The following is a 26113-nucleotide window of genomic DNA, read 5'->3' on the forward strand; positions in this document are numbered from 1 at the left end:
AATGTCACAAGATTCTTTGAATAAAAGTTCTGCTTTTGGAAATGTAGACAATGGAAAGAACATCCAGCTGCTTGCCCCTAGATAGGGGGACAAAAAGAGAAACAGGTTGATGATAAACACACATCAATTAGCTGAGGCTACAAAATTACTGGATAACAAAACCGCCAGGAAACTTTATAAGGATTAAGGCTCACGCATCTGGGGTTGGCGAAGGGTAGGCAAGGCATTCATATATTACAATTATTTATTCTCCACGACTCTCATCTTATAGCAAAACGATTGGGGGAAATGGAACAAAAGCTCTGTAAATAAATATGGTATCTTCTTTATTTAATTAGCTAGATGCCATGTCCTAGGCAATGAATTTTGTTCCTTACTTGAAGAGAAATAGATGCCTTGGAAGAAACTTCTTCTTACATATTTTTATGTTAATTAGGCAAAGTTTAAGCTAATATGTGGTGAATTTTAGGGAGGCAACTTGCACCAGAAGTGAAAAAGAAACTTCAACTTATTAATGGGTTTATTTTTTCAGATTATGTACACATAATAGAGAAAGGGAGTCAGAGAGTCCTTGCGGCACCTGCCATTTCTCAAATTCTTCCAGTTTAAAATATTCAACATACCAAGGTGCTGTATTTTGGTAGCATGTCTAGAACCCTGTCAATCCCCTGTCTGAAACTTTCCCCAAGAAGTTCGATAGTCTAGAAGCTTGGTTGGTAGATTGTCCCATAGCCCATTGAACGAGTCTCTTAGTCCTAGGATTGGGTCAGTTCTAAGCAGTTGTGTCTCATTTCAGGAGCTGGTGATATGTGTGGGGATAGGGCACCCATGTAAGTGTAGGGGAGCAAGAACCACTTCTCTACCCTCTAGGTCCATCTGGCTGGTTAAGAATTAAATTAACATGGAGACAGAATAACAGGAGAAAATAAAACAAAGTTTAATAACATATATACATGGGAGAAACCAGGGAAATCTCAGCCACTCGCCAAAATAGCCGAAGCCACCACCTAAAAAACCATCCTCAGCTAAAGACAAAGGAGGATGTTGGAGGTAGTGGTTTGGGACTTCAAAGAGGAGGAAGGGAATTTACATGGAGATGGAAAAGCAAATGTTTGATAAATAATTGTTGACCATGCCTTGTAAAAACAATGAGAGATGGAGAGGACTTTGATTAAAAAGCCTTTGTTAGGTTCCTCCCTGTCTATCACACCTAGTTTATGTTATACTATAGTTATCTGATGGTGCTAGCTCCTTCCTGGAACACGCCTTGTATCTTAAATTCTTTTAGGCACTTGGGGAAGGTCAAAGTTTCTTTCAGAGTCTTTTGTCCTTAAAAATAATCAAGCCAAAGGGGCTGGCCCCGTGACCGAGTGGTTAAGTTCACACGCTCCACTGCAGGCGGCCCAGTGTTTCGTTGGTTCGAATCCTGGGTGCGGACATGGCACTGCTCATCAAACCACGCTGAGGCAGCGTCCCACATGCCACAACTAGAAGGACCCACAATAAAGAATATACAACTATGTACCAGGGGGCTTTGGGGAGAAAAAGGAAAATAAAATAAAATCTTAAAAAAAAAATCAAGCCAAAGAAATATATTTTGGGGTGGCCAATTCTGCTCCCCCACATAAGTTAGGCCTCTATATGGTGTTAGCAATCAGGCATTTAATGAGGGACATTTCTATGGAAATAAAGAAAAACAAAGGTTAATGGTTAGAACAAACTATAAACTTGGTTTTTGAGTCTAGGGGGTCGTTAGTCAAGGTTTCTAGATATTAGGCTCAAAGCATCTTTAGATGGTAGAGTAAGGACAGGCATTAACAATCTAATGAATTTCCCAGTTTGCAGTTTGAGTATCTCTGGTGATGGCATTGGGTGTTCCAGTGAACTTTCTGAATGGCCACACAGCAGTAGGCACAAAGAGTAGCCATACATGATCTGTCATGGTGATTTCCTAAAAGTTTACATCAGCATCCCCCTTCAGCCTACAGGGCTTTGAGAAATGGGCAGTTTTAGTTTTTAGTGATGCCAAGTCAGGAAGTGGGAGAAAAATTGGAAACACTAATTACTAACAAAATGCATAGTAAGGATCCAGTTTACAAAGAAATGAAAATAGCTCAAAGATAGTGAACATTCACAAAGGTGGGTTATAGTTTTTCACTGAAACAAAATTTTTCTCTACAATCACCTCCATTTCTACCAAAGCTAACCCAATGTTTTTGCAAAAAATAAGTCTATTCTCATTAAACTTGGCCTAATTATTTATGAAAATGCAGCAAGAAGAGTGATTGATCATATGGGCTCTTTTTAAGTTTGTTTGGCAAGGGCCATCTGGGAAATCTCAAAGTTAGCTCAAAATTAAAATGATTTTATTTAGAATTTGATGTGGGGAAGTTTGTCAAAAATGTCAAAAGGTTTGAACACTTGATTAAATAAGATCTTGGTCATCTATTTAACCAAAGTGACAATAAAAGATTTTAAAGGCAAATACAGAAGTTTACATAGTTGTAAACAAAACCTTTAGATCTTTTAATATTAAGAAGATTAGGTTTGTTAAGTCATCAAAAGGCCTGAGAAAGACAACATAAAGCACAAGAAATTATTTTGATAAACACAAAATCTTTGTTTCCTAGGTGAATTACATAAAAGATAACCAACAACCTGCACACTCTGGCAGGTGGAAAACCAAGTGAAGCTCTCAGGACACGAAACAAAACAAACAGGAAAGCAATAGCTGTCCCTGGGAGGAAAAGGACCAATAACCAACAGGTTCTCAAAACCAAAGTCACAAGAGTCAGCATCCAAAGAACTAATTCTTACAAAAGTTTTTTCCTGCTAATCTGAATTTAGAAAGGAAGGGGCAAAGAGAAATTTTTACCTTCCTTTCTTGACTGACCACCAAAGCAGAGATCCAGGAAACTGACATGGTAAGAATTTTTACCTTCTGCCGACTTTATGTCAGTTGTCCCAGACCTCAATTGCAGTCTCCAAGGCTAGTGGAGTATCCCAGCCTTTTACTATCCCATCTTGTCACCAGAAACTGTAGGGGAGGAAAAAATATATTTTTCTTTCTACTCTTCTAGTTTCTCAGCTGAGACCCTGTAACAAAAGACAAATTTACAAGAGAAAAACATATGCATTTATTTAGTGTAAGTTTTACAGGACATGGAAGCCTTCATAAGGAAATGAAGACCTGAAGATATGATAAACCTGAGTGTGTTTATGCCAATTTGATGGAGAGTGGAAAGTTATGGAAAAATGTGATAGGACAAAGGGGTATGAGGTTTAAAGGTAGTAAACAGGGAGAACTTAACAAGGTCTGTTTGTTTAGATTCCTCTTGGTGTCTTGAGAGACAAAGATGCTCCTCTCCTCTAGCTATAGGATGGTACCTCCCACATGAGGGTCTTATGACCTACTTCAGGGGAGAAGGAGAGTCAGAGAGTCCATCCTCCACTTGCCATTTCTCAAATTCCTCCAGCTTAAAATATTCAATATGCCAAGGTGCCGTATTTTGGGAGAGTGTGTCCTGAACCTCATCACCTGCAACTCACTCACTAGTAGGAGACGATCTTTGTTCTAACTTAAAGTGTGTGTTTATGTGTGTGAAAGAGAGAGAATTCAAGAAACATGTATTCTCTATTTCAGAAATTCACACATGGGAAAGGATATAAACATTATTTGAACCTTTAACCCAAAGAATAATAAATTGCATTTAGATGCTATTTCTATTCCAAGTCAAATTTTTAGAAATGATTGTAACCTTACTCTAATTTTCCTTTTAATTAAATATATTATTTACTTTTGAACACAGAGTAAACCCCCAACTTTTTAGCCAATTAAAGTTATAAATTAGGTCCACATTACCTACAAGCAGTGTGTGCAATCTTATGATAAATAGGCCCTTGGATCCATGCCTTACGATGTGCTCTATAAGTAAGACTATCTTTGAGCTTAAGAAACTTGATCTCCTTGAGTGATTCCCAACAGGTGTGTATTGTATCCTTTGTTTTCCTTTGGCATGGCCCAATTTTACTTGGAGATTTTAGTCAAATGACTTGTTATTCTCGTATCTTTTTAACTTGAGAATCTTGGCTCTGGACCAACAGGCTTTTAATCAATCCAATTAAGGGAATGTAAGTGGGAGACCCGTGAGGGAGGGTAGGCAATTTCTGGGACCTGAATTCCTGAAATCATATTATTAAGACAACATTGGGTTTCATGCTGAAACACCAAGTGTTGGAAGAGGCTGACAGTCTCCTCTTTTGTCATTCACATCACCTCCCCCCCACCCCCAAGTTAATAGGTCCTTCTATAAGCTAACTTGGCCCTGCTGATGCTTTGATTAGGCAAATTACAGATACATTTCTTGATAGACAAACACAATATACCAGGTAAAAGGAACTGCTTGAATAGGCCTTTAGTAACGTGGTGGTGAGATGTTGGACGAGGGGAAGCATTCTATGATCCTATGATTAGGTCTCAGGCTTTTAGCGAGCCTGTGCCTCTGGACTGTGAACTTCACAAGGTTTTCTCAGATTTTTCTCTCCCCTTGGGTAGGACAGGATGGCTAGAGTGGGCAGGAGTTGGGTGTTTCCCTCCTCCAGGTCAGCTAGGCTTTGGTTAAGTTGTTTCCCCTGAGGGCAAGCCTTGTTAAGAACAGAGTGCTCTGGTGTTATTTCCAAATGGTTCCGTTTCCCCTCCCTTTGCTTAGATATTTATTGTTAGAACCTGGTCAAGCTCCTAGAGGTAAATCTCACAAAATTCTGGAGGAACCCCTTCTGACTGGGTCCCTTGGAGTTTCAACTCTGAGTTGTCCACACTGTGCCTCCAGCAATTCTTCAATCGAAGTTCAGGTTTTTCTACCCTGGCATTGCTTCCCTGGTGGTTTCGCTCATGAGTCTCTGCTTTGGAAAGCCAGGACTCTCTGTAGTCACTGTCTCTCCAATCTTGGGGGCATTGGTTTGCCCTATGTCTTCCCCTCTCTTATGGATCCAAGATGAGTTGTTGATTTTTCAGGCTGTTCAGTTTTTATTTGTTGTTAGGCTGGAGGGGTGACTTCCAGGTTCCTGACATACGGAACAGGAAACAGGAAGCTCTAAATATATTTCAATCACTGCAAAAATTAGTAGTTCAAAGAATGCCTACATCAAGAATATAGCATGTTGAGAAATAACCCTGAAGCCTAGAGGGAAAATATGCAATTTTGTATTTGTATTTGTGTATTAAGATATTAGTCTAACATCTTAAATAAGGTAGTAAGTGGATGATGGGTGATTACCAATATTTAAATAGCAAAAACAGACCCGTGGAGAAGATAAGCATGGTGAGGCACTGTCTTTTTGCAAGGTGAGTTAGAACAGTAGGTACATCTTTTTCCATACAGGATTCTATTCAAGCAGTTGCTATGGCAAAGAAAGGAAGTCAAAAAATGGAGCACCTTGGTGGGGAGACAGACTATTTTAAATCTATAAGATATATCAAATGCATTTAATTCCTCTTGATATATATTCTGATGGCATTCTAAGACATTTCTATTGACAAGTGCATGATATGAATTCAGTGGTCCTAATAAACTGATGACTATATTAAGTTGCCCTTCAGTTAAAAATGGAATATGATGTTAGACAAGGTATTCTATTTACTGCTAATTCAAAGATGGTTTGAAGATTTATTTTCTGCATTTGAGTCTCATTCTCAATTCCTGTTTTGTTGGGGAAAAAATTGTATGTTTGTTTTCTCATCAAGTATTATTTTTGTTGATTACGTATGATGAAATATGTATTGTAAGGACCAGCATGCTTCTAATAATTTGTCTTTATAATTAAGGTTATTTATTAGAAAAGTCCAACTGTTAAAACTCTAATTTTGTAACTGTTATTTTCTTAGGAAGTTTACAGAGACTCATCTGAAAACCATTCCCAGTCGTGCGTTTTCAAATCTGCCGAATATTTCCAGGATGTAAGTCATTTCTTTTAATATAAAGAGAATTTTGCAATTGTGACATGTTATTTCCTAAATGTGTTCTATCAAGAAAATTCTTGTGTATTGTACTTGCATAAGGCTATGACATCTACATTTCTAATATATGTGAAAATTTTATGTACAAGATGCTTTTTTGATTTTGCTCTATCTCCACTTCCTAATTCCTAAATATTTTTTAAACCTAAAGCAAATTTAAATTCATTTGGCCTTGAGAATTTAATAATTCTTAATGTATTTTAATATATCTTGGGATGTGGCAAAATCTTAGCTGAGAATCTCTTCCATAAACCAATTTACATATCTGTCTGTAATCTATCCATCCTAGTTACCAATTCTTGAGTCACTTTTCACGACTGGTACAAATGTTTACATTTTGTCATAAATGTAGCCAATGATTTGATTTCTCTCACTTAAAAAGAAAAGAATTAAAAATAATTCTAAACCTTAGAAAACTGAATTTCTATACACTCAGAGTGAGGAGAAAAAGGACTTCCATGCTGAGTTGACGAACAGTGTATCTGTATACGAAATGAACCAGGTCTTTATCTCATTTAATTGATTCTGACAAGCGATGAAGGTAATTCAGGCACACCAAATGACATTACAACCAGGAGCAACCTGTAGTTTCATGCTAAATTTATTCATTTTGTGATGATTTATTGAGTGTCTATTGTGTCTTTTGAGGGACCTTTGACATTTTTGGTTGTGACAACTAGAGTGGGGGGTGCTTCTCACAGCTAACAGGTAGAGGCAAAGGATCTGCTAACATCCTACAAAGCATAGGATACCCACCACAACAAAGAATTATCCAAATGTCAGTAGTGCTGAGGCCGAGAAACCATTCTAACTGAACATCTCTGTAGTTTTTAATGTTCCTCACCAGCCCTTCCTTCTTCAAGTTCTTTCCTCTTTTGGTTTCCTTGATATTGTTCTCTCATCCCTCTTTGTATCCTCTTACCCTGGCTGTTCTTCCTCTGTCTCCTTTCCTGGTTTCTTATTTCATTTCATTTCACTCAATTCCTTAAATACGATTCTTCCTTTGTTTCTTTTGTCCTAATTCCTCTATACACTCCTCTCCTTGAGTGAACACCTCCAACTCCTTTGGCTTCACTATTACCTAATACCACTAATTCCTAGATGATTATCTCTAGCCCTGACTTGTTTTTACAATTCAGACCTGCATTACAAACTTCGTTCCAAATATCATCACCTTGATGTCCCACAGGCACCACAGACTCAGCATATTCAAAATAAAGTCATCACCTTCCTCCTAAACTGCTCCTTCTCTACTCTATCTCCTTTTAAGAGTACCACCATTTAGTGAACTGTAAGCTAAAAACTTCAAATTTCCCTTTAGCTCTTCCTTTTTCTCTCATTCCCTTATAAAATTGCCCACTTGGTGTCTCCACTTGGATATGCTTACACATTCATTCAACAAATATTTATTGAGCCATATTTTGTGCCTGTCACTTCATTAGATGCTTTGCTTTCAACAGTTGACAAAACTCATGGAGCCTCCAGTTTCCTTCCTAAGCGAGTGATAAGTCATAATCAGGTGGATGTAAGCAGGACCAGGGAAAGGCGTCAGTAGAGAGGGAGGTGCTAAAAAAAGTGAAGAAAGAACAATTTCAAGAGCCTGAGATCCTGAGGAAACAGGAGGAGAGGGGATCCAAATAGAGGGATTGACTCTCTACAGAAGATGATCACCATTTACGATGTAAAAGAAAGTGATATAAGAGATGGGGCAGGTGTGAGTAAATTAATAGGCTTATTGGAGGGGAATTCAAGGAATTCTCATCTAAAGGTTTCAATCTGTTCTACAAATTATTAAAAGATTATCTACTAATATTGAGGGTGGAGCTGGCAGAGTTGGAAGCTTGAGAAGGTTTGAAATAAAAGTGATGGGCAATAAACGGAGGGTTGACAGAGATAAACAGGACATCCAGGCAGACTTGAAGGCCCTGTCGGAGCTTCCTTCGGGGAGACTGTTCTAGACTAGATTCCCCAGTCTGGGTTAAGCATTTCCTGACCAACATCAGAGCGCTTTTCACCCTATATGTTAATGTCATTTACCCTTCTGTGTCTCCCACTAGTGGGAACTCCTAGAAGCTAGGGAACAGGTCTGTTTTGTCAATGCCCATTTACTCACATAGAGTAGATGTTCCATAGATGTTTGTTGAATGAAAGCACACACATGTACAGGAATAATAGTTAAAGGGCTAGTATATCTAGGGGGCAAGGGAGAGATCACCAGGTTAACCCTAGGTAAGTTTGCCTGGGACAGTACAAATTCCCATCTATTATTCTGGCATAATGATTAGCACCCTGTTTTAACTCGCAAAAATATCCTAGTTTGGATGATACATGGTATGGGCACCCTATTGATTACATAAGACTTATGTGCTAAGAAGATACTTGAAGAGGTAGGATCTGATTTTTCCTGGTTATAAAAATGAGATAAGAAGCAGGGAATCATTCTTTTCATCCCACTGAATAAATGGCTCCTATGTGCTGTTTTTACAGCCGATCTATGAGAGCCCTCTAAGGAGGTATCATTTGATTGAAGAAACTAGAACTTTGGTTATTATCACATAGGCTGAATGACAGTCACAATAAAACCTTGAGAATGCCTCACACTTCTAAACTAAGAAATTCGGAAGAAAATTTGGCGCAATGGACATGATGCGAAGTTAGGAACACAAGTTTGCAGCCTTCAAAATTAATCTTACCCTCAGATCGCTCAGCTTCATCCATTATAAACCTCCACATTCCCTACACTGTAAACTAATTCTTTTCAACATCTTCCATTGTTTACTCCATGTTAGAGATATGATATTTGGATCAAAATAATTTATGTAATGTTATCCACAAATGGCAATGGCTTGGGAGACCTGAAAAATCAAAAGATAACTGTTTAGAGAATAGATAATTCAAAACAGAAAGTACAGGGCCATTAGAATACTCATAATAACCATAATAAAATCTCGAATGGAATAGTCAGTGCTCCTCTTACAAACGCTGTATTACTGAAAATATTTTACTGGCAGATTCAGTTCAAACTATAGACCAGTGGTTCTCAACCTTGCCTGCACATTAGAATCATCTTGGAAGCTTTGTAAAAATAAAAGTGTTTGCTCCATCCCTCATAAACTCTGTTTAATTATCCTGGCCCTCGTCTTAGACATCTGCGTCTTTTAAAACCTTCCTGGTAGTTCAAGTGTTTGGCCAGGGTTGAGAATCTCTGCTATGGTACAGGTGGATGCCATCTGCTAATCATTAATTTTCCCAAATGTCATGGAAATGCCTCTCAGTAAAAAGCAGTCATTGAGTTTGGCTGCAGTAGTCATTCTCATTACAAGATGGAATTTGAGGATACTATTTGAAACATCATTCCTTATGTATTCTTGACAAGTTGTATTTAGAAGTTTCTCTTTAGTACTTAAAATTTTTTTTTTTGAGAATGATTTGCCCTGAACTAACATCTGCCACCAATCCTCTTCTTTTTGCCGAGGAAGGCTGGCCCTGACCTAACACCCATGCCCATCTTCCTCTACTTTATATGTGAGATGCCTGCCACAGCATGGCTTGACAAGCAGTGCGTAAGTCCACACCAGGAATCTGAACCAGCAAACCCCGGGCCGCTGAAGCGGAACACGTGAACTCAACCGGGGCACCACCAGGCTGGCCCCTTAAAACTTCTATTTGAGTTATCTTTTGCTTACAAAGTTCAAGATGAATCATGACTTTTCAGCTTCATCAAAATCAAGAAGAGAAGTCTTGAGAGGATATTTAGTCACTACCGTATGGAATGTTCTACTAAAGACTTGTGGATTTCTCTTTATCTTCTTTGAAACTATGTTTCTAATCCCGTGCCATTAGGTACTACATTAAAAATGCCTCTTTTCCATTCTTTTGTTCTTTTCTAATGTCTTTCATTTTCTGCTATTTTGAGTAACTCACGTATTCATTCATTCATTCATTCATTCACTTAACACATTTACTGATGTACCACATGTCATACACTATGAAAGGCACTCAAGATTCACTGGCCACCAAAAACAGACACTGTTCTCCATTTCAGAGAACTCATAGTAACATGAGACAGCATAATTCAAATACCATCCAAACAGTTGGATATTTGCATGGTGACAATTAGTGAAAGGAGAAGTTCATAGTGCTTTGAGGATATACTATGGGAAATTTGACCTAATCAGGAAATTGGGGAAACATTGTGAAGTAAGCTGAATAAACCCGAAGGATGAATAGAACTTAAAGTATTGGGAAACTTTTAGGTAACATGGGATCCTTAAAAAAGTAGTAACTAATTTTAATATAATTGGGGAGAAACAATGAGAGTTGTGCATGTTGCATGATCTGGGAGGCCCCTCACAAAGAAGTTACATGAAAATTAAGAGTAAATTTGGATGTCACAACCCTACTAACTTTCTACTTTGTCTTATATTTTTGTGACGTTCAGCTATTTATCAATAGACACAAGTCTGCAGCGGCTGGAATCACATTCCTTCTACAATTTGAGTAAAATGACTCACATGTAAGTACAACAAACGGTACAGCATAGACTCCACCCACAACCACTCTTGATTGATAATTTGGAGGCTCCAGGTGGCAATAACAGCTGGTTTCTAGATCATGAGTCAAAATTTCTGTTTATGATTAAATTCTTGTTCTCACTCTCAGTTTATGTTAATCCATCCCAATTGTCACTTCCATGATTGGAAGTCAAAGACCAGATTAGAAGTCCTCTCTGAATTGTCATTTCATTTGGTTACAACTGTGACAGCAGATTTTATTGGTGTGGATGTTGGTGAGTCAGTAAATATTTACTGACTACCTACTTGATTGCAGGGTCTGTGCAAGATTCTACAAAACTAACATTTTTTCCTTAATTAGGAAAGAGAAATGTAGTTTTGTGAGATTAGATCAGGAGTGGGGTTAAGAACTCTGGCTTTGGAGTAGGTGAGAGTTGGTTTTGACTTCTGGCGTCTCTGCCTACTCACTATCTAATCCTGGACAAGTCAGGCAATCTTTCCTAGCCTTAGTTTCCTCATTTGTAAAATAAGAGTAATAAGAGTTCCAGTTTCATTTGGTTATATAAATATTGAATGATACAATGCATGGAAGCATTTAGCACAGTGCCTAGACATAAAAACCAATCAATACACATCAAAATAATTACTCTGGTGCTTTTCTCTAGTACATTACAACCTATACAAAATTTTACATAATCACACTACATTCTTTTAAGCAGCCACATATTATGAAATATTAATTCTATTTCTTAATGAAGAACCAAAAATACCTATCATCTACAAATACTTAGTATGTTCTAAACATTATGCTAAATAGTTTATATACTTTATTTAACCCTCATTTAACACTCAAAAAACAACCATGTGAGGTAGAGATTATTATTTCTACATTAATATAAGAAAAACATAAATGCAGCGAGGCTGAAAATGTTTTCCTAGGTCACACAGTACTAAGGAACAGGACCAGAATTTTTATGCCATAAACAACTGACTCAAAAATTCTTTCCCTATGCACTACATTATGCTGCCTTCAAGAATACTGAGACCCAGAAAATTGTTCCCAGCTATGGTAGGCTAGCTTACATTATCAGATAAACCATCAGTCTGAGAACAACAGAGGAGCCTGATTAAAAAAAAAAAGCTATTTGAAGGTATTTGAGTGTTATGATGGCAGAAAGAACTTGAGGGGAAAGAAGAAATCCCAAAACAACATTTGATCATTTTCCCCTTGAGGTATTTGCTGACTTGTATGCAATAGCTGAAAGGCTGATGGACTGGCTAGAGGTTTAGGCAGTCTCATAGGGCTAGAGAAATAAAAATTGGAGCTCAGGGTTTACAAAGCAGGGTGGCTCCTAGTAACACCTCAGAATTTTAGCTGGGATTCCCTAAAGAGCTTCATCTTAGAAGTATGGGATAATGGGAAACAGATGAGCCCTCACAAATACTAAATCCAGCTTTGAATCAATAAAAAATAACTAAGCATACCCCAAACTTTTTTTAAAAAACGAAACAAGAATTTATGGAAAAATTTCAAGAGAAGAAAACAGACAACAGAGAAAGATCCGCAGGAGATTCACATATTGGAATTATCAGACATAGACTTTAAAATAACTATAATTAAAACATTCAAAAATTTAAATGGCAAGATACAGATTTCAGAATAGAACTGGAAACTATTTTTAAAAAGGATTAAATGGAAACTCTAGAACTTAAAACTTCAATAACTAAAATAAAATCTAAATGTTTGAGTTTAACAACAGATTAAACACAGCTCAAACGAGAATTAGAAACCTAGAAGATAGGTCAGAAGAATATATCCAGCCTGAAGCATGGAGAGAAAAAGAAAATAAGAAATATATGGCACAGTAAATAGTCTAACACGCCTATAATTGGACCCCAAGAAAAAGAAGAAAGATTGGGAGAAGCAATATTTGAAGAGAATTTTCCAAAACTCATAAGAGACATCAAGTCATAAATGTAAAAAGTACTGCAAAGCCCAAAAGGATAAATACAAAGAAAACCATATCAAGGCACACCATATTAAAAGTGCTAAAAATTCAAGACAAAAAGAAAATCATAAAAAGCAGCCAGAGGAAAAAAATACGTAATACTTTCAATGAAGTAACAAGAAGACTGATAGCTGACTTCTCAACAGGAATGATAGAAGCCATAAAGCAATAGAAAGATATCTACAAAGAGCAAAACAATGAAAATAACAACAGCAAATATCTGCCAGCTCAACAAAAAGATTCTTCAAAATTGAAGGCAAAAGAAAGACATGTCAAGCAAACAAAAAATGAGAGAATCTATCACCATTAGGCTCATATTAAAGAAACTGCTAAACAGAATTTTTAAAGCAAAAGGAAAATGATCCTGTAGGAGGAAATGACAAGAAACAGGAAAGGTAAATATTAATGAACCTTGCTGCACAAAACAAAAAATGTCTTCTGGGTTTAAAATACAGGCAATCCCTGCTCCGCATGAACACAGAATCGTAAAACAGTGCAGGCTGAAACTGTGCAAAGCAATCTGAATAATCAATAAAAAAATGACGATTGTTTTGTGACTTTTAAAAATTTTTGTCAAAACATTAAAATTGCTCTTACTGTTGGTGATGAGTGTATAGGAGTGTAAAAAATAGTAAAACTAATATTTATTTAGCATACTATAATTTAAACATTATAAATATTTAGAAATAAAATGTTTTATTTCTTTGTAAAAACTTATGAAGAGCAGTTGGAGTAGTACTTGCCTTTTTCTCTTTGTTGTATAAGTTACAAGAAAACATCTTTTTAATGACTTGGCAAATTGTCATACTTCTTTCTAGGTCTGGATCAGCTTCTAATATTGAATCCTTTGTTCTTTCAATATCATAAAACATTTCTAAGAGTTCCTTTACCCTGAATATTTTTACCAGCATCATTTCTTTGGGGACAGCTTCTTGCTTTGTCAATAATTTACCTTCACTAAGTTCCTGTGACTGAACATCTAGTGTCTCTCAAATGGCGGCAGTATCAACATTCCCATGGTCAGTTATTTCTTTTATGACTTTGTTCACATTTTATTCAAATTTCACTTCTAGTATTATCACATTTTGTTTCTTTGCTGCATTTCCATCTTTGTCGGTCAAGTCCCTCTTTCAATTATCCACTTTTATAAAATGTCACGAGTTTATCGCTGGGAAATATGGAAGCAATTCAACTGCATGCTTTATTGTTTCTGCATGAACTGAATAACATGCTCAGTGACCAATCACCAATGACTTTGAAAGAAGTGGTGTCATTGGTCACCTATCATGACGTGCGTCTGTTATTTACATAGTGATCCATGGACTGAAAGCAAAGTTTGTATTTCATGCAATTACAGTTAATATATTGTGGTAACTGAAACCTGAACCATGTTGTCAGGGACAGTTATTATTTAAATTTAACTAAATAATGGTAACTGAACTTTGTGCATATTGGAACCATGCAAAGCAAGGAGTGCCTGTAGCCATAGAATTAAAAAACACACAGTAGCAAATAAGCAAAGGATGGAAGGGTTATAAATGATGTTAAAGTGTTCTAAGGTCCTTGAATTCTCTGGGAAATGGCATATTAACCTAAATACTAAAAATACTAACCTATATTAGACTTTTATAAATCATGAATAAATTTTTTAATCCATAGAGTAATAACTGAAATAATTATGAAAGAATGGATAACTAACAAGCTAATAGTAGTGAGGAATGGAATAATAAAAATTAATTAAAAAGGGCAAGAAATAAAGAATTTCTGGAACAAATAGTAGATTTAACCCCAAATGATCAGTATTTAGATTAACTGCATTAAATGTAAGAGGACTAAACACTCCCACTAAAATATAAAGATTTCCAGATTGGTTAATAAAAAAATCCAAGTGTTTGTTGCATACAGATTGTTGTTATTGTCATTCCTCTTAGTAATAGCTACCAATTACTGAATGCCCTTTATGGGCACCCACTCTGCTAATAGTGCTTCACAGATACTATCCTACTTAATCTCTCTAAACCTCAGGTTCCAGTATGTAAAATGAAGATGATAATACATACTACACCAGGCTTTTGCCCAAGTTTACTCAACTAAGAAATTTCAGAGTCAGAATTTGAAACCAAGAGTATCTCCCTCCAAAACCAATGCAAAGCCATACTATCTCCTTAATTAGAAGCAGAAATAATGAAAGAAAATACTGCCCTCCGAAGGATGTTTTTACTTTTATGTGGATTTTTTTTTAATCACGAGTAAAAATTCTACAACTGTGTAGGTAAAATGTGTGATTTCTGGCAGATAGCATGATAAGGCTTACTTTGATTGACTCATTAATTAGAGATTTCAAAAGCACCAGTCTTAGCCTCATCATTAAAAATCATGAAAGTAGCTGTATGCATCTTCCAGCAATTTGGAAAATCACTTTTATAATTTTCTATTTCTAGTGGAAAATCTACGGATAAACAAATTTTCCTCAATCTGCTTCAAAAATCTGAACATTTATACACTCTCCTCAAATTAACATCTATTATTTTTTAATTCCTTAATAAATTAAAAGATTTATTAAATCATGAATATCACCTTTCAGTTATAGATTTTTTTTCCCCAGTCGCATAATGGAATGTTAGTAGTAAGATACTTCATTGATAATTATGAAAGTAGAATAATTATGACTTCTTTCCCTGAAAAGCCTTAATAATGTAAGAAGTAACTTATAGACTATTACTGAAAAGTGAATGCAAGTCTAAAAATCAGGACTTTAGAAGCTAAGGATCTAATATATACCAAGAACTCTGATGAATTTCATACTTTTTGACCCAGTAATTCAACTTCTGTAAATTTTCCCTGAGAAAATAAACAGAGGAGTCAGAAAAGTTAACATAACAAGCCATTTGTCTCAGAGTTAATTTATAATAGCAAAAATTTGGAAACTACTCAAATGCTTAGCTAGGAGAATGGTTTAATATGAAATACTGTACAACCGTTAGAAATCTGTTGTCATCAACTTTAATCCCAGAGGAAATGCTTTTGACATAATGCTATTTTAGAAAAACAAGATGTACCCATAGAGAGAGGAAAAAAAATTATTTTCTTTGGATCAGGGGATGTGGTAGATTTTGTATTTTTTGATATGAATGTGTTTAAAAGTTGTTACAATGTGTGCGTTACCTTTATAGTCAGATGAAATAAACTTTTACCTGGGGCTGATTAAGTTTGCGTGCTCCGCTTCAGCGGCCTGGGGTTCGCAGCTTCGGATCCTGGGTGCAGACCTGCGCAGTCTTCGTCAAGCCGTGCTGTGGCAGCATTCCACACGGAAGAACTAGAATGAGCGACAACTAGGATATACAACTATGTACTGGGCTTTGGGGAGAAAAAATAATAATAATAAATTACCTAATTCTTAGTCCCAGTTTTCACTTTGGTAGTGTCAGTATTTGAAGTATTTAAGGTAACAAAATTATGGCTTTGCCAGTATATACACATCTTATTTTTAAAGTAGTTGAATAATTAGTAACTACTTCCCTATGCCTGGGGGCACACTCAATAAAGTTGCACATAATAGATGTCCAATAATTATTCATTTCATTTGAATTAATTTCTCCCCACTCTACTCACTAGAGCAAGTAGACCTAGTCCAAGTCAGCGAGGCTTGCCTCCCAATTTTTTGAACTACATTGGCACTTAAAAGCAGACTGGAAAAAAATTGAAAATCAAATTAAAGTAAGAGTTGAAAAGAAGTTGGGGACTGGCCGAGAGCTGAGCTTTTGGCTAATATTCTTGTTCCGTTTCTTGTTTTAAACAACATAGTCTTACACATTATTGCATTTGTATTTCTTGAAAGTCCAACTCTGCTGGCTGGGCCAGCTTCTCTTCTCTTCAGAGATCTCATTCTAACTCAGTTTCCTTGCCCTGTGCTAGTCTGAAGCTTTCTCATCTCCCTTGCAGGTGAAATGCCAACTCCACTTCATTGTTGCCCTCAATTTGTTTTCCTAGCTCCGTATGCTTTTCACCTCCTAGACTAGGGGTGTTTCGGGTGTGGGCAGATATCTCTAAGGCTGAGGATCACAGTCAAACGCCATGATCTAATGCCTGTTGAATAACTGAGGCGGGAAGGGGGGCTACAGGACAATGGAGGGAAATCAGTAGTTTGAAAGTTCCTTAATAGAAGGGTCTAAGCCTTCCTTTCCTTTCCTCTTGCCCCTCTTTCCCCAAGCTGAGAACTCCCTCTCTTGCCTTGCCGATTTCCCATATTCTTTGGCCTTTAGGCTGGGATACTACCGCCTGTCACAATGCCAGGTATTTTGAACGAGCCAATTTCTCTGTCCTTGGCTCTTATTAAGAATTAGCCAATGTTTCTCAGAAGAAGAAAACACCCTAGAATCTAGACATATGATTAAATGAACCTAATGTATGCTGAATGATTAATTTGCTGGTTTGTGCAAACGTTGGATACGAGCATCAATGTTATCCTTTTCATGTAAATGTCCACTTTATTTGAAATCCAGTAAAGGGAAACTAAGCAATAATGCGTATTTAAATTTCTTTTGACTTCTGACAGATGACCTTTCGAAATTGTTAAAAAAAAAAAAAAAAAAGAAAGAAAAGCTGTATTTGGAGTTAAAAGCCCTAGATTAAGGCCCCAATTTCTTCAAACTGTGTAACAGGAGATCAGGCACTTAACCTTTCTCAAGGTGTCTCCATTGTTTTGTCTGCAGGTTGATATCACCTGCTTTACTGAAGTCAATTCTCTCATCCCCTCACTGGTAGAAGCATTCTGTGTAATAAGAAGTATGCTCAGTCCCTTTTTACCTTAATCTTACAATTATACCTTAATCTTACCAACTCTTACCTTTTCTAGTCAATAAGCTTCAAGTTGCTCAGACATTGCCTGACACAGTATCAGCCCATTCTGTAGAAGAGCAGCCTTGAATCTGGAAGATTTAAGCAGCCTATCTGCACTGCATATTTTTAAAAAATTTTTGAAACACAATATATATTGCTTTGCTTTGTGGGTTTTTTTAAATTTGGGGGCTTTTTTTGCATGCCTTTTATTACATTTTTTTCTTCTTTTGAACAGGATAAAACAAAAAGTGAAAATCACACATTCCTAGTCCCCAAACCTATCTACCAGAGATGACCACTATTAACAGTGCGCTCCGTATTTTAAGAATTTTATCTATGTTTATCATATTAGTGCAAGTAGGCTAATTACCATAACAAATAGACAAAAATAAAAATGTGTAAGAGCCCTAAGGTAACTGAAGTTTCTTCCTGTTCACGGGACAGTAGCGGGTGGATGCGCAGGTGGGCGGGGCAGCCCTTCTCTATCTATCACCCAGGGATCCAGGCTCAGATCCAGAGGTGCTGCCGTCTTCAGCTCTTGTTCACACTCACCCTGGAGGACATCTCTATTCCAACTCACTGTGCTTCAGTTACGTACAGATTTTCTTTCTCTTGGTGTCCCCAGCTTCCTGGCAGGATAGCTAGCTTGCCTCCTGCACACTTGGGCTATAATTGCTTAACTCAACATTGTGTGGTTCAAATTCACCCTCACAGGCATACTCAGAACTCATTCAAATTTGGACTCTTCTTTCACCCTTCTACTCTTATTAGAGGTTCTTCGGTACTGACCTCTACTCCTCCTTGCCTCCTATCTGTAAAAATGATACCCCCTGAAGTCACTTCTAACATCTGTCTCCATTTAGCTAAACTACTGACGGTCCATGCCCCTTCTCCTTCTTTGCTTCAGCAGAGATTTTATTTGTCTAGCTTTATTGAGATATAATTGACATTGTGTGAGTTTAAAGTGTACAATGTGTTGGTATGATACACATATATTGCAAAATAATTACCACCATAGCATTAGCTAACTCCTCCATCCCATCACATAATTACCATATCTTTTTTGTGGTGAGAACATTTGAGATCTACTCTCTCAGCAACCTGCAAGTATATAATACAGTATTATTAGCTATAATCACCATACGGTACGTTAGATCCCAAGAACTTGTTAATCTTATAACTGGAAGTTTGTACCCTTTGACCAATATCTCCCCATTCCCCTCTACCCCCCGCCCCTGATAACTACCGCTCTGCTCTCTCTTTCTCTAAGTTCAGCATTTTTAGATTCCACATGTAAGTGATATTATACAGTATTTCTCTTTCTCTCAGCAGAGAGTCTTTAAAAGTCACTGGTGAGCAAGTGTTTAGCTGACTGTCTTCTTACCTCAGAAAGTGGCTTCTTTTCCCTGGTGTTTTCTTGTGGCATCTCTTACCCATCTTTCCATTTTTTCACTCTTTCATTTTCTCCAAGAAATCTCTCTCTTCTTTTGTGTCTCCCTCTCTCTTCTTGCTGCCTCTCCCACCTCTTTCTTCTCTTACAGCCGCCATGTTGGTTGCCAGCCTCATTTATCAGCTGTAACCAACAGCAGTGTTTCATTCCCCTTCATTCTTTACCTCTAAAGCTGATTCAGTTGGGCTACACTCCCTTTCACTGTGACATTCTCTTGGGCCACTCACTAAAGTTTACTTGTTCAACAATAGTGTCTCATGGAGCAATTTTCCAGACTGCAAACCACACTCAGTTTCCAAATTCTTCTAACTGGTTTACGTTTGATTGATAGCAGTTCAAACCCTTCTCCCCAAATGGAAAGCTCTGGCAAGGAGTTTATTGCTCACCTTACAGGGAGCGAGCACCTGACTCAGCAGTGTGATAGTCTCTTAAAGGGGAAGGCAGGATAGCTATGAGATGATAGAGTAGGGTAGCCAACCGGGCTAGTTTTCCCAGGACACAGGGAGTTCCAGGGATATAGGGCTTTTAGTTTCAAACTAGGACAAAATCTAAAAATCTTGTTTAAAGTGGGTCTTTCCACACAGGGTCTTGGTTAGGTAAGGATCGTGATATGATAGTCTAGAATTAGTGGACACAGCAAAGCAAAGATTTTGAGGTGAGGGATTCTGAGAGTTTTGGGATATAAACTGTTGATGCTTTCTGTTGAAGCATTGATGGGTCTTTCAAGAAGTTCCTGTAATGAACAATAAACTTATTTGCCTGGGCAAAAGTTACGCTAACGAAGACAATGGACCAATAGGTTATATTAATACAGACAGTAAACTGAGTTGGGGGAGGGGGTAGATGGTTTCTGTTCTCAGAGTTAATTCCATCCTCTCTTTTCCAAGGGCTGTTTCATAGTCAATGTTCTTAGTCCAATACCAAACCTAGCATTTTGTTTTGTTTTAATTTTGTAAAAACATTGCAGTATCTCCAACCCCCAGTCTTTGACATCTCTTCTTTCATTCCACTCAGGAGGATAACAATTATAAAACTATCATTTATAGAGCCTTCATTGCATGCTAGGCCACATGTCAAACCACTTATAGGCATTATTTAATCCTCACAAGAGTCCTATGAAACAGGTGCTGTCATGGTCCCTATTTTACAGATGAGGAAACTATGGCTCAAAGAGATCAAGGAACCTACCCAAGGTCATGTATCCAGAAGTGGCAGAGCCAAGATTTGATCTCAGTTCTGTCTGACTGTTCAGCGATAAAAAGGAGCAAACTACTCATATATGCTACAACATGGACAAACCTCACACTGTGCTAAATCAAAGAAGCCAGACTCTTTTAACCAATCTACAAATGTTGAATACATTTAATTTTACCAGTGATAGCCCATTTCTAACAGTCACTGATTTCACTAATGCTACTGTGCATTTTGCTTAGCATCTATATAAACCTAACTGTGTAAGTAACAGACATACATGAGATCACACCACATGTGCTGAAGAGTCTTAAATTACTGACATAGAAAAATAAACCCAAATGAGCTGTTAAGACTCACTACATCCACTCCCTCTGAAATAGCAATTGACACAGGAACCTTTATTGACTTGCTGTCATCCATCATGTGATCCGCGCAACCTCCCACTCCAGGGCCAGGACACTTGCTATGGTTAATAATAAAGATATCTGTCTTCCACAAACCACTGGAGGGATTTTCTTTTCTATTTAGATATAAAAGGGGGGAAAAAAGCTCTGAGACTACAATTAAGGAAAGGTGGCCCATAAATTCAAATGGACCGAGACTAAGTCAAGGATGAGAGAGGGCTGAACAGCCACTGAGTCCCTGCGAGGAGCCAGGAGTAGCTGGCTGTTGATGGGACGGACTCCTGGCAGGAACAGTCCCTGGGGCACCAAATGTGCGTTCTTCTTGTGAACACTTGTTCAACCTGATTTATGTTGTTTGACCTTTGAGAAGACAGAAATGGGTTATGGTGAATATGCTTCCTGTAACTTTTACAGAGAGATTCGGAATACCAGAAGCTTAACTTACATAGAGCCTGGGGCCCTAAAAGAGCTTCCCCTTCTGAAGTTCCTGTAAGTATGAACTCCTCTCTCATCCTACCTTTTTTCTTTTCTTTTCTTTTCTTTTTTAAAGAGAATTATAATGCTGTTGTCTTCCAAGGATCTCCCTGGGATGTTGTGGGCCAGGGTCATTTTAGTGGTATAAGGCCTGGGGCAAATCATATCCTGTGACTTACTCCTACCCTTTCGCATCAGGCAAGGCATCAGGTGAAATGATCCACATTTTAAAAACTTCCTCAAAAGTCAGCACATAGTGCTGGGACCAGAGACCTACTCCAAGAGATATGAGGGAGAAAATGCCATCGTGTATTAAAAATTTAAATTTAAAAATTTCAAAAGTCTTTAAATTGAGTATAACAGAACAAAACAAAAAACTCTGAGAACATATTGGTCAGTTTTATTGGGAAATGGGTATCGCAATATTAGAGTGACTGTTACACAGCAAAAAAAAAAAAAAAAAAGCCACAAATGGTAAAATCCAATCTCTTAGAAGTTGGGGGGACAAAAACGGAAGGGACAGTACTTACTGCTTTGGTTTGGTGACACCTTATGAGCTAACCATAACCTCCATGAGAGCAGGGACCACAACGTTTTTGTTCTCTATTGCATCTTTACTGCCTAGCACAGATTAGGTGCTCAATAAAAATACATTCAGTGGATGTATACATATGGCCTCAGGTTCTCTCGGCATCAGCTGGAAGAACCCTTCCTTTCTCCTCTTCTTTCCTGCTCACACACATTGCAAAAGATTAGAACACAAAAACAGTATGAGGAAAAAATAAAAATCAACCTTAATCCTAATACCCAGAAATAATCACTATTAACATATTAGTTCATTTCCATTTAGGGATTTTAAATAAAAGTGTACATCCCTATATATATTTTATGAAATAGGTCTTTAAGGATGAATAGAAATTATCTAGGAAAAGGAGGGAGAGAGGTAGAAGAGAACTACAGGTGGATGGAATAACATAATAAAGACAGAAAGGTATGGAACCACAGGGCTTATTGGGGAAGTAAAAATAGTTCAGTATTGAGGAGGTGAGAATGGGAGATGATGGGAGAACAAAAGAGGATATTGATGGGATATATGGATGAAGGCATATTTGGAGAGCAATAAAAACTTATGGGACAAGGCAATCACTCCTGTATGGACTCTGAGCTTCAGTCAATAATTCTGACATGATGATCTTCTACTATGTGCAAGGCTCTGTGGAGAGCACACAGGATTATTAAACATTGTCCTTGCCTTCAAGAAGCTTACAATTTAGTTGGAGAGATGTTGTATATGAAATTAAAAGTTTCCTCCTATAGGAGAATAATGATAAGTGACAAATGAGAGGTACACACAGTATTTGAGGGTACAGATAATTAGAGGAGACATCAAAAAGGAGATGGAACTTGGTTTGGGGTTTTGAAGAATAGAGAGGTGCTGGTCCAAGTCCCTAATCTGGCATTTGCAACACTTTCTTATATGGCCCCAATTTAGCTCCTGGGCCTTCCCCCGACCCCCGTTCTTCTGCAAGAACCCCTATTGCAATTGAATTAGTTTGTTTACTGATTTTCAAACATACCTTATGGAATCTCATCTCGCTCCTTTATCTGGAATATCCTATTTGCTCTTTTTGAGACCTCCAGCTCCTGCTGCTTCTTCAAATGCTATGCCTTCCCCTCTAGCAGGAGTCAAGTCTGAATTTGCCTTAAAAGGGTGTCAATGGAACTAGGGTTTTCTCTACTGGAAAACTTTCTTTAAAGCTTTATTGGTTTGTCTAGGTCTCACCCCATGCCATGCCAAACATCTCAAAAAAAATCTCTGCTTCCACTACCTACATTCTAGTAGCTGCAACAAATGGTGGACCAACTAAATCTGAGAGGCATCAGGAGCCTGAGAGTTTTTGTATTCATGCTGTTTTATGCACATCTCTTAATTTTGACGTTTTGCCCCGATGACACAAACATTGGAAAATGAAGATGTTGTCTTTGACTGATTTCCTTCCCTGTCTGGACATATTTTTTAACTGCTGCCGTGGTACTCCCAGGTGACTGCCACGGGGAAACCATTCTTGGAAAATACGAACACAGTATAATACAGAGTTTGAAAGAAGAAGCCTGACTTGGAGTTGGGTAATTATATTGTCTTCCTGCCCCCTCCTCCCCTTATTCTACACCCCACCTCACACACGTAACGTGCTCCAATTAAAACAAGGAAATACACGCACGCACACACACACACGGAAGAAACCTGAATTCCTATTTCTAGGAATCTCACTTGGTTCAAACAATCCCCAGATTCTTCTAAATAGAAGAGATGTTTTGACACTGCTGGACTGGCTTGGATTCTTGCACCTGGACAGAACATAATCTCATCCAAGGGTTAGAGCTTGCCCACGAGCACTGAGATATTTAGTGAAGGAGCCAGGATTTGACTCCTGTCTGACTTCAGAATCTATTTTACTTCCTATGTGTTGATTCTTACCTAATTTCTGTTCTTTTTTTCTGCTTTTTCATTACTTTAGTGGCATTTTCAACACTGGACTTAGAGTGTTCCCTGACCTGACCAAAGTTTACTCCACTGATGTATTCTTTATACTGTAAGTATGCATACATGCAATGTTCGGCAATATTTTATTTGTCGCTGACAAGAACTAGAGTGCAGCCATGGGGATTGGTTGGAGCCAAGTGAAGTGATTGTTTCAAGAAGGAAGCAGTGATCAGCTGTGGCAAATACACTGATGGATGAAGTAAGGCAAGGACTGGGAAAAGGCCATTGGGTTTAGTAATGTGGGGCAATGGTGATTCTGACAAGGAGAGTTCCAGTAGAGCACTGTGGGTGGAGAAGTCTCATTGGAATGGGCTTAAGAGAGAATCAGAGAGAGAGAATTAGAGAGGGTAAAAGTAACAAACTCTTTTGAGAAGCTCTACTATTAAAAGGGAGCAAAAACTGTCTCAGCAGTTAGAGGATATTACATCAGGAGAAAAGATTTGTTGTGTTCTTTTTTAAATGCGAGAAATTATGGTATATTTGTTTGCTGATAGGAATGATTGAAGGAAAATTTGATGATGATGATGATGATAATTTTTCACATGGTTTTTAATAGCTTTTCAAACACTTTCTCAGACATTATCACATTTGCTGTTATCAACTACCTGATCAGGCATAAAAGGAAGTTATAATTTTTCCATTTTACAAATGAGGAAATTGAGGAATAGAAAACCTACGTGATTTTGTCTGAGCAGGGTCCCAGGGAGCAGTCACTACTGGTGCTCAAACTACTTTCTGTGACTTCTGATTGTGGTCATGGGCTCTTTTTCAAAACCCATGATACAGTCAACTGTCTTACCTAGTTGTAGGTAAGTTGTAGGTAATTGCCTTGCCTAGTTGTACAGAAGTGAAAGGATGTGCAGAGAGAGACTTGCAAGTTGAATTTGCACTACAGAGTAAGAGAAAATGTGGAGTGATAGAATCCAAACTCTTGGGGTTTTGCTAGGAAAAAAACTGATCATGCTTATTTGCTGCAGACCAGCTCAGTTCAAAATACAGGCAGTCTTGCAGGAACTAGACTGGCTTATAATTGTTCTCCATGAGCATCTGCCTGGCAGAGTTTTGCAAATGGAGGATATTTTAGTAATACTCATGAAATGAAATCCATTGATCCCATTCTCCTGTTCCCTCTTAGAGGTTCCATACACTTAGAAAGCTTGGGGCCAGCCCGGTGGTGTAGCGCTTAAGTTCGCACGTTCTGCTTCTCGGCAGCCTGGGGTTCGCCAGTTTGGATCCCAAGTGCAGAAATGGCACCACTTGGCAAGCCATGCTGTGGCAGGTGTCCCACATATAAATTAGAAGAAGATGGGCACAGATGTGAGCTCAGGGCCAGTCTTCCTCAGCAAAAAGAGGATTGGCAGCAGATGTTAGCTCAGGGCTAATCTTCCTCAAAAAAAAAAGAAAGAAAGAAAACTCTATTTGCTGTGGACAAATTGTTTGTCACAGATTCAGAAGTCTCTGAGACAGCTGCTCCCCTTGCAGAGGAGGATTAAGTCAGGGACGTCAGCCCACACCCAAACTCACTTGCTTATGGCACATTTGGGGCTCTGAGTGCATGTCCACCTAGGACAGCTGTCACCACCTCACCAGATCTCTGAGCCACCATCAGCTACGAAGGGTCAACGAAACTTAAAAAGAGATAAGATTAAACTGAACTATATCAGGTTATTTATTTAAGTGCATATGTGTAGCAAGAGCCCAGCTCCAGAAGGGAAGTATTTTTTTCACCAAATGCTTTCGTCCCTCTCTTGCAGTGAAATTACAGACAACCCTTACATGACTTCAATCCCTGCGAACGCTTTTCAGGGACTGTGCAATGAAACATTGACAGTGTGAGTATTACCAGTTCCACTGCTGCCAACAACTGAATTTTTATTTGGGCCATTGTCATATTTTCACAGGTCACCCAAGAACCATACCACCTTATAGTATGTGCTCTGTAGTCTACCAAGGGTCGCACATAGTTAAATAAGAGTATTGCCTTATGGTATGGTACTCTGTAGAAGACGAAATGGTTTAGGTGACAAGACAAGAGTATTCCCTTATAGAAATGGTCAGCACACTTTATCTGTAAAGGGCCATTTAGGTTTTATAGACCACCTGGCCTGTGTGGCAACTGCTCAACTCTGCCATTTTAGGGCATTGAATATATAATACATCAGCTCATGAGCATGGCTATGTTCCAATAAAACTTTATTTACAAAAACAGGCAGTGGGCCAGATTTGGCCTACAGGCCTTTTGATATACTATTCTGTATTCTGGTATCTCCATTGTGCAGAGGAAGAACCTGGGGTTAAAACAAATTTAAGTGACTTTCCGAAGGTCACTGAGTTAGACAATGGTGCTGCTAAGGGCTTTTCACACTGTCTGCACTCACACATTAACTCCGTCATCACAAACCATTATCCAGCTCCTATAAAGGGGTAATGAATAGAAAACATAGTGCTGCTCTACAGCATCATTTTTCCAGAGCTGGAATGGGTTCTGCTCTTTATGTTCAAAAGGAGATGCTTTATCAGGGAAATTCACAAAATGTTCTAATGGAGAAGATCCAATAGAGGTATAAAAGATAAGCTAATTCTCCAAACTGGTAGAGAATTCCCCTCTCTCGTGGAATTAGCCACAAAGTAGAGTTGGGGCTACATCCAAAGGATCCCTTCCTCTAGT

The 26113-nt window shown here is 38.0% G+C and overlaps 1 protein-coding gene across 3 annotated transcripts in view; it reads left to right on the plus strand.

The window, feature by feature from the left end:
• The window catches only part of TSHR (thyroid stimulating hormone receptor), a 155689-nt gene that overhangs the window by 82829 nt on the left and 46747 nt on the right, over positions 1–26113 (plus strand). For 2 of the 3 annotated variants that reach the window (XM_070514150.1, XM_014846747.3), the window contains exons 3-7: positions 5885–5956; positions 10458–10532; positions 20841–20915; positions 23420–23494; positions 25200–25277. In XM_070514150.1, the coding sequence (XP_070370251.1) occupies positions 5885–5956; positions 10458–10532; positions 20841–20915; positions 23420–23494; positions 25200–25277 (375 nt within the window). The remainder of the gene's footprint in view (positions 1–5884; positions 5957–10457; positions 10533–20840; positions 20916–23419; positions 23495–25199; positions 25278–26113) is intronic. The other variant, XM_070514151.1, reaches the window with a different exon arrangement.

This window comes from Equus asinus, chromosome 7 (genome assembly GCF_041296235.1).
Source record: "Equus asinus isolate D_3611 breed Donkey chromosome 7, EquAss-T2T_v2, whole genome shotgun sequence".
In the NCBI taxonomy this organism is placed as follows: domain Eukaryota; kingdom Metazoa; phylum Chordata; class Mammalia; order Perissodactyla; family Equidae; genus Equus; species Equus asinus.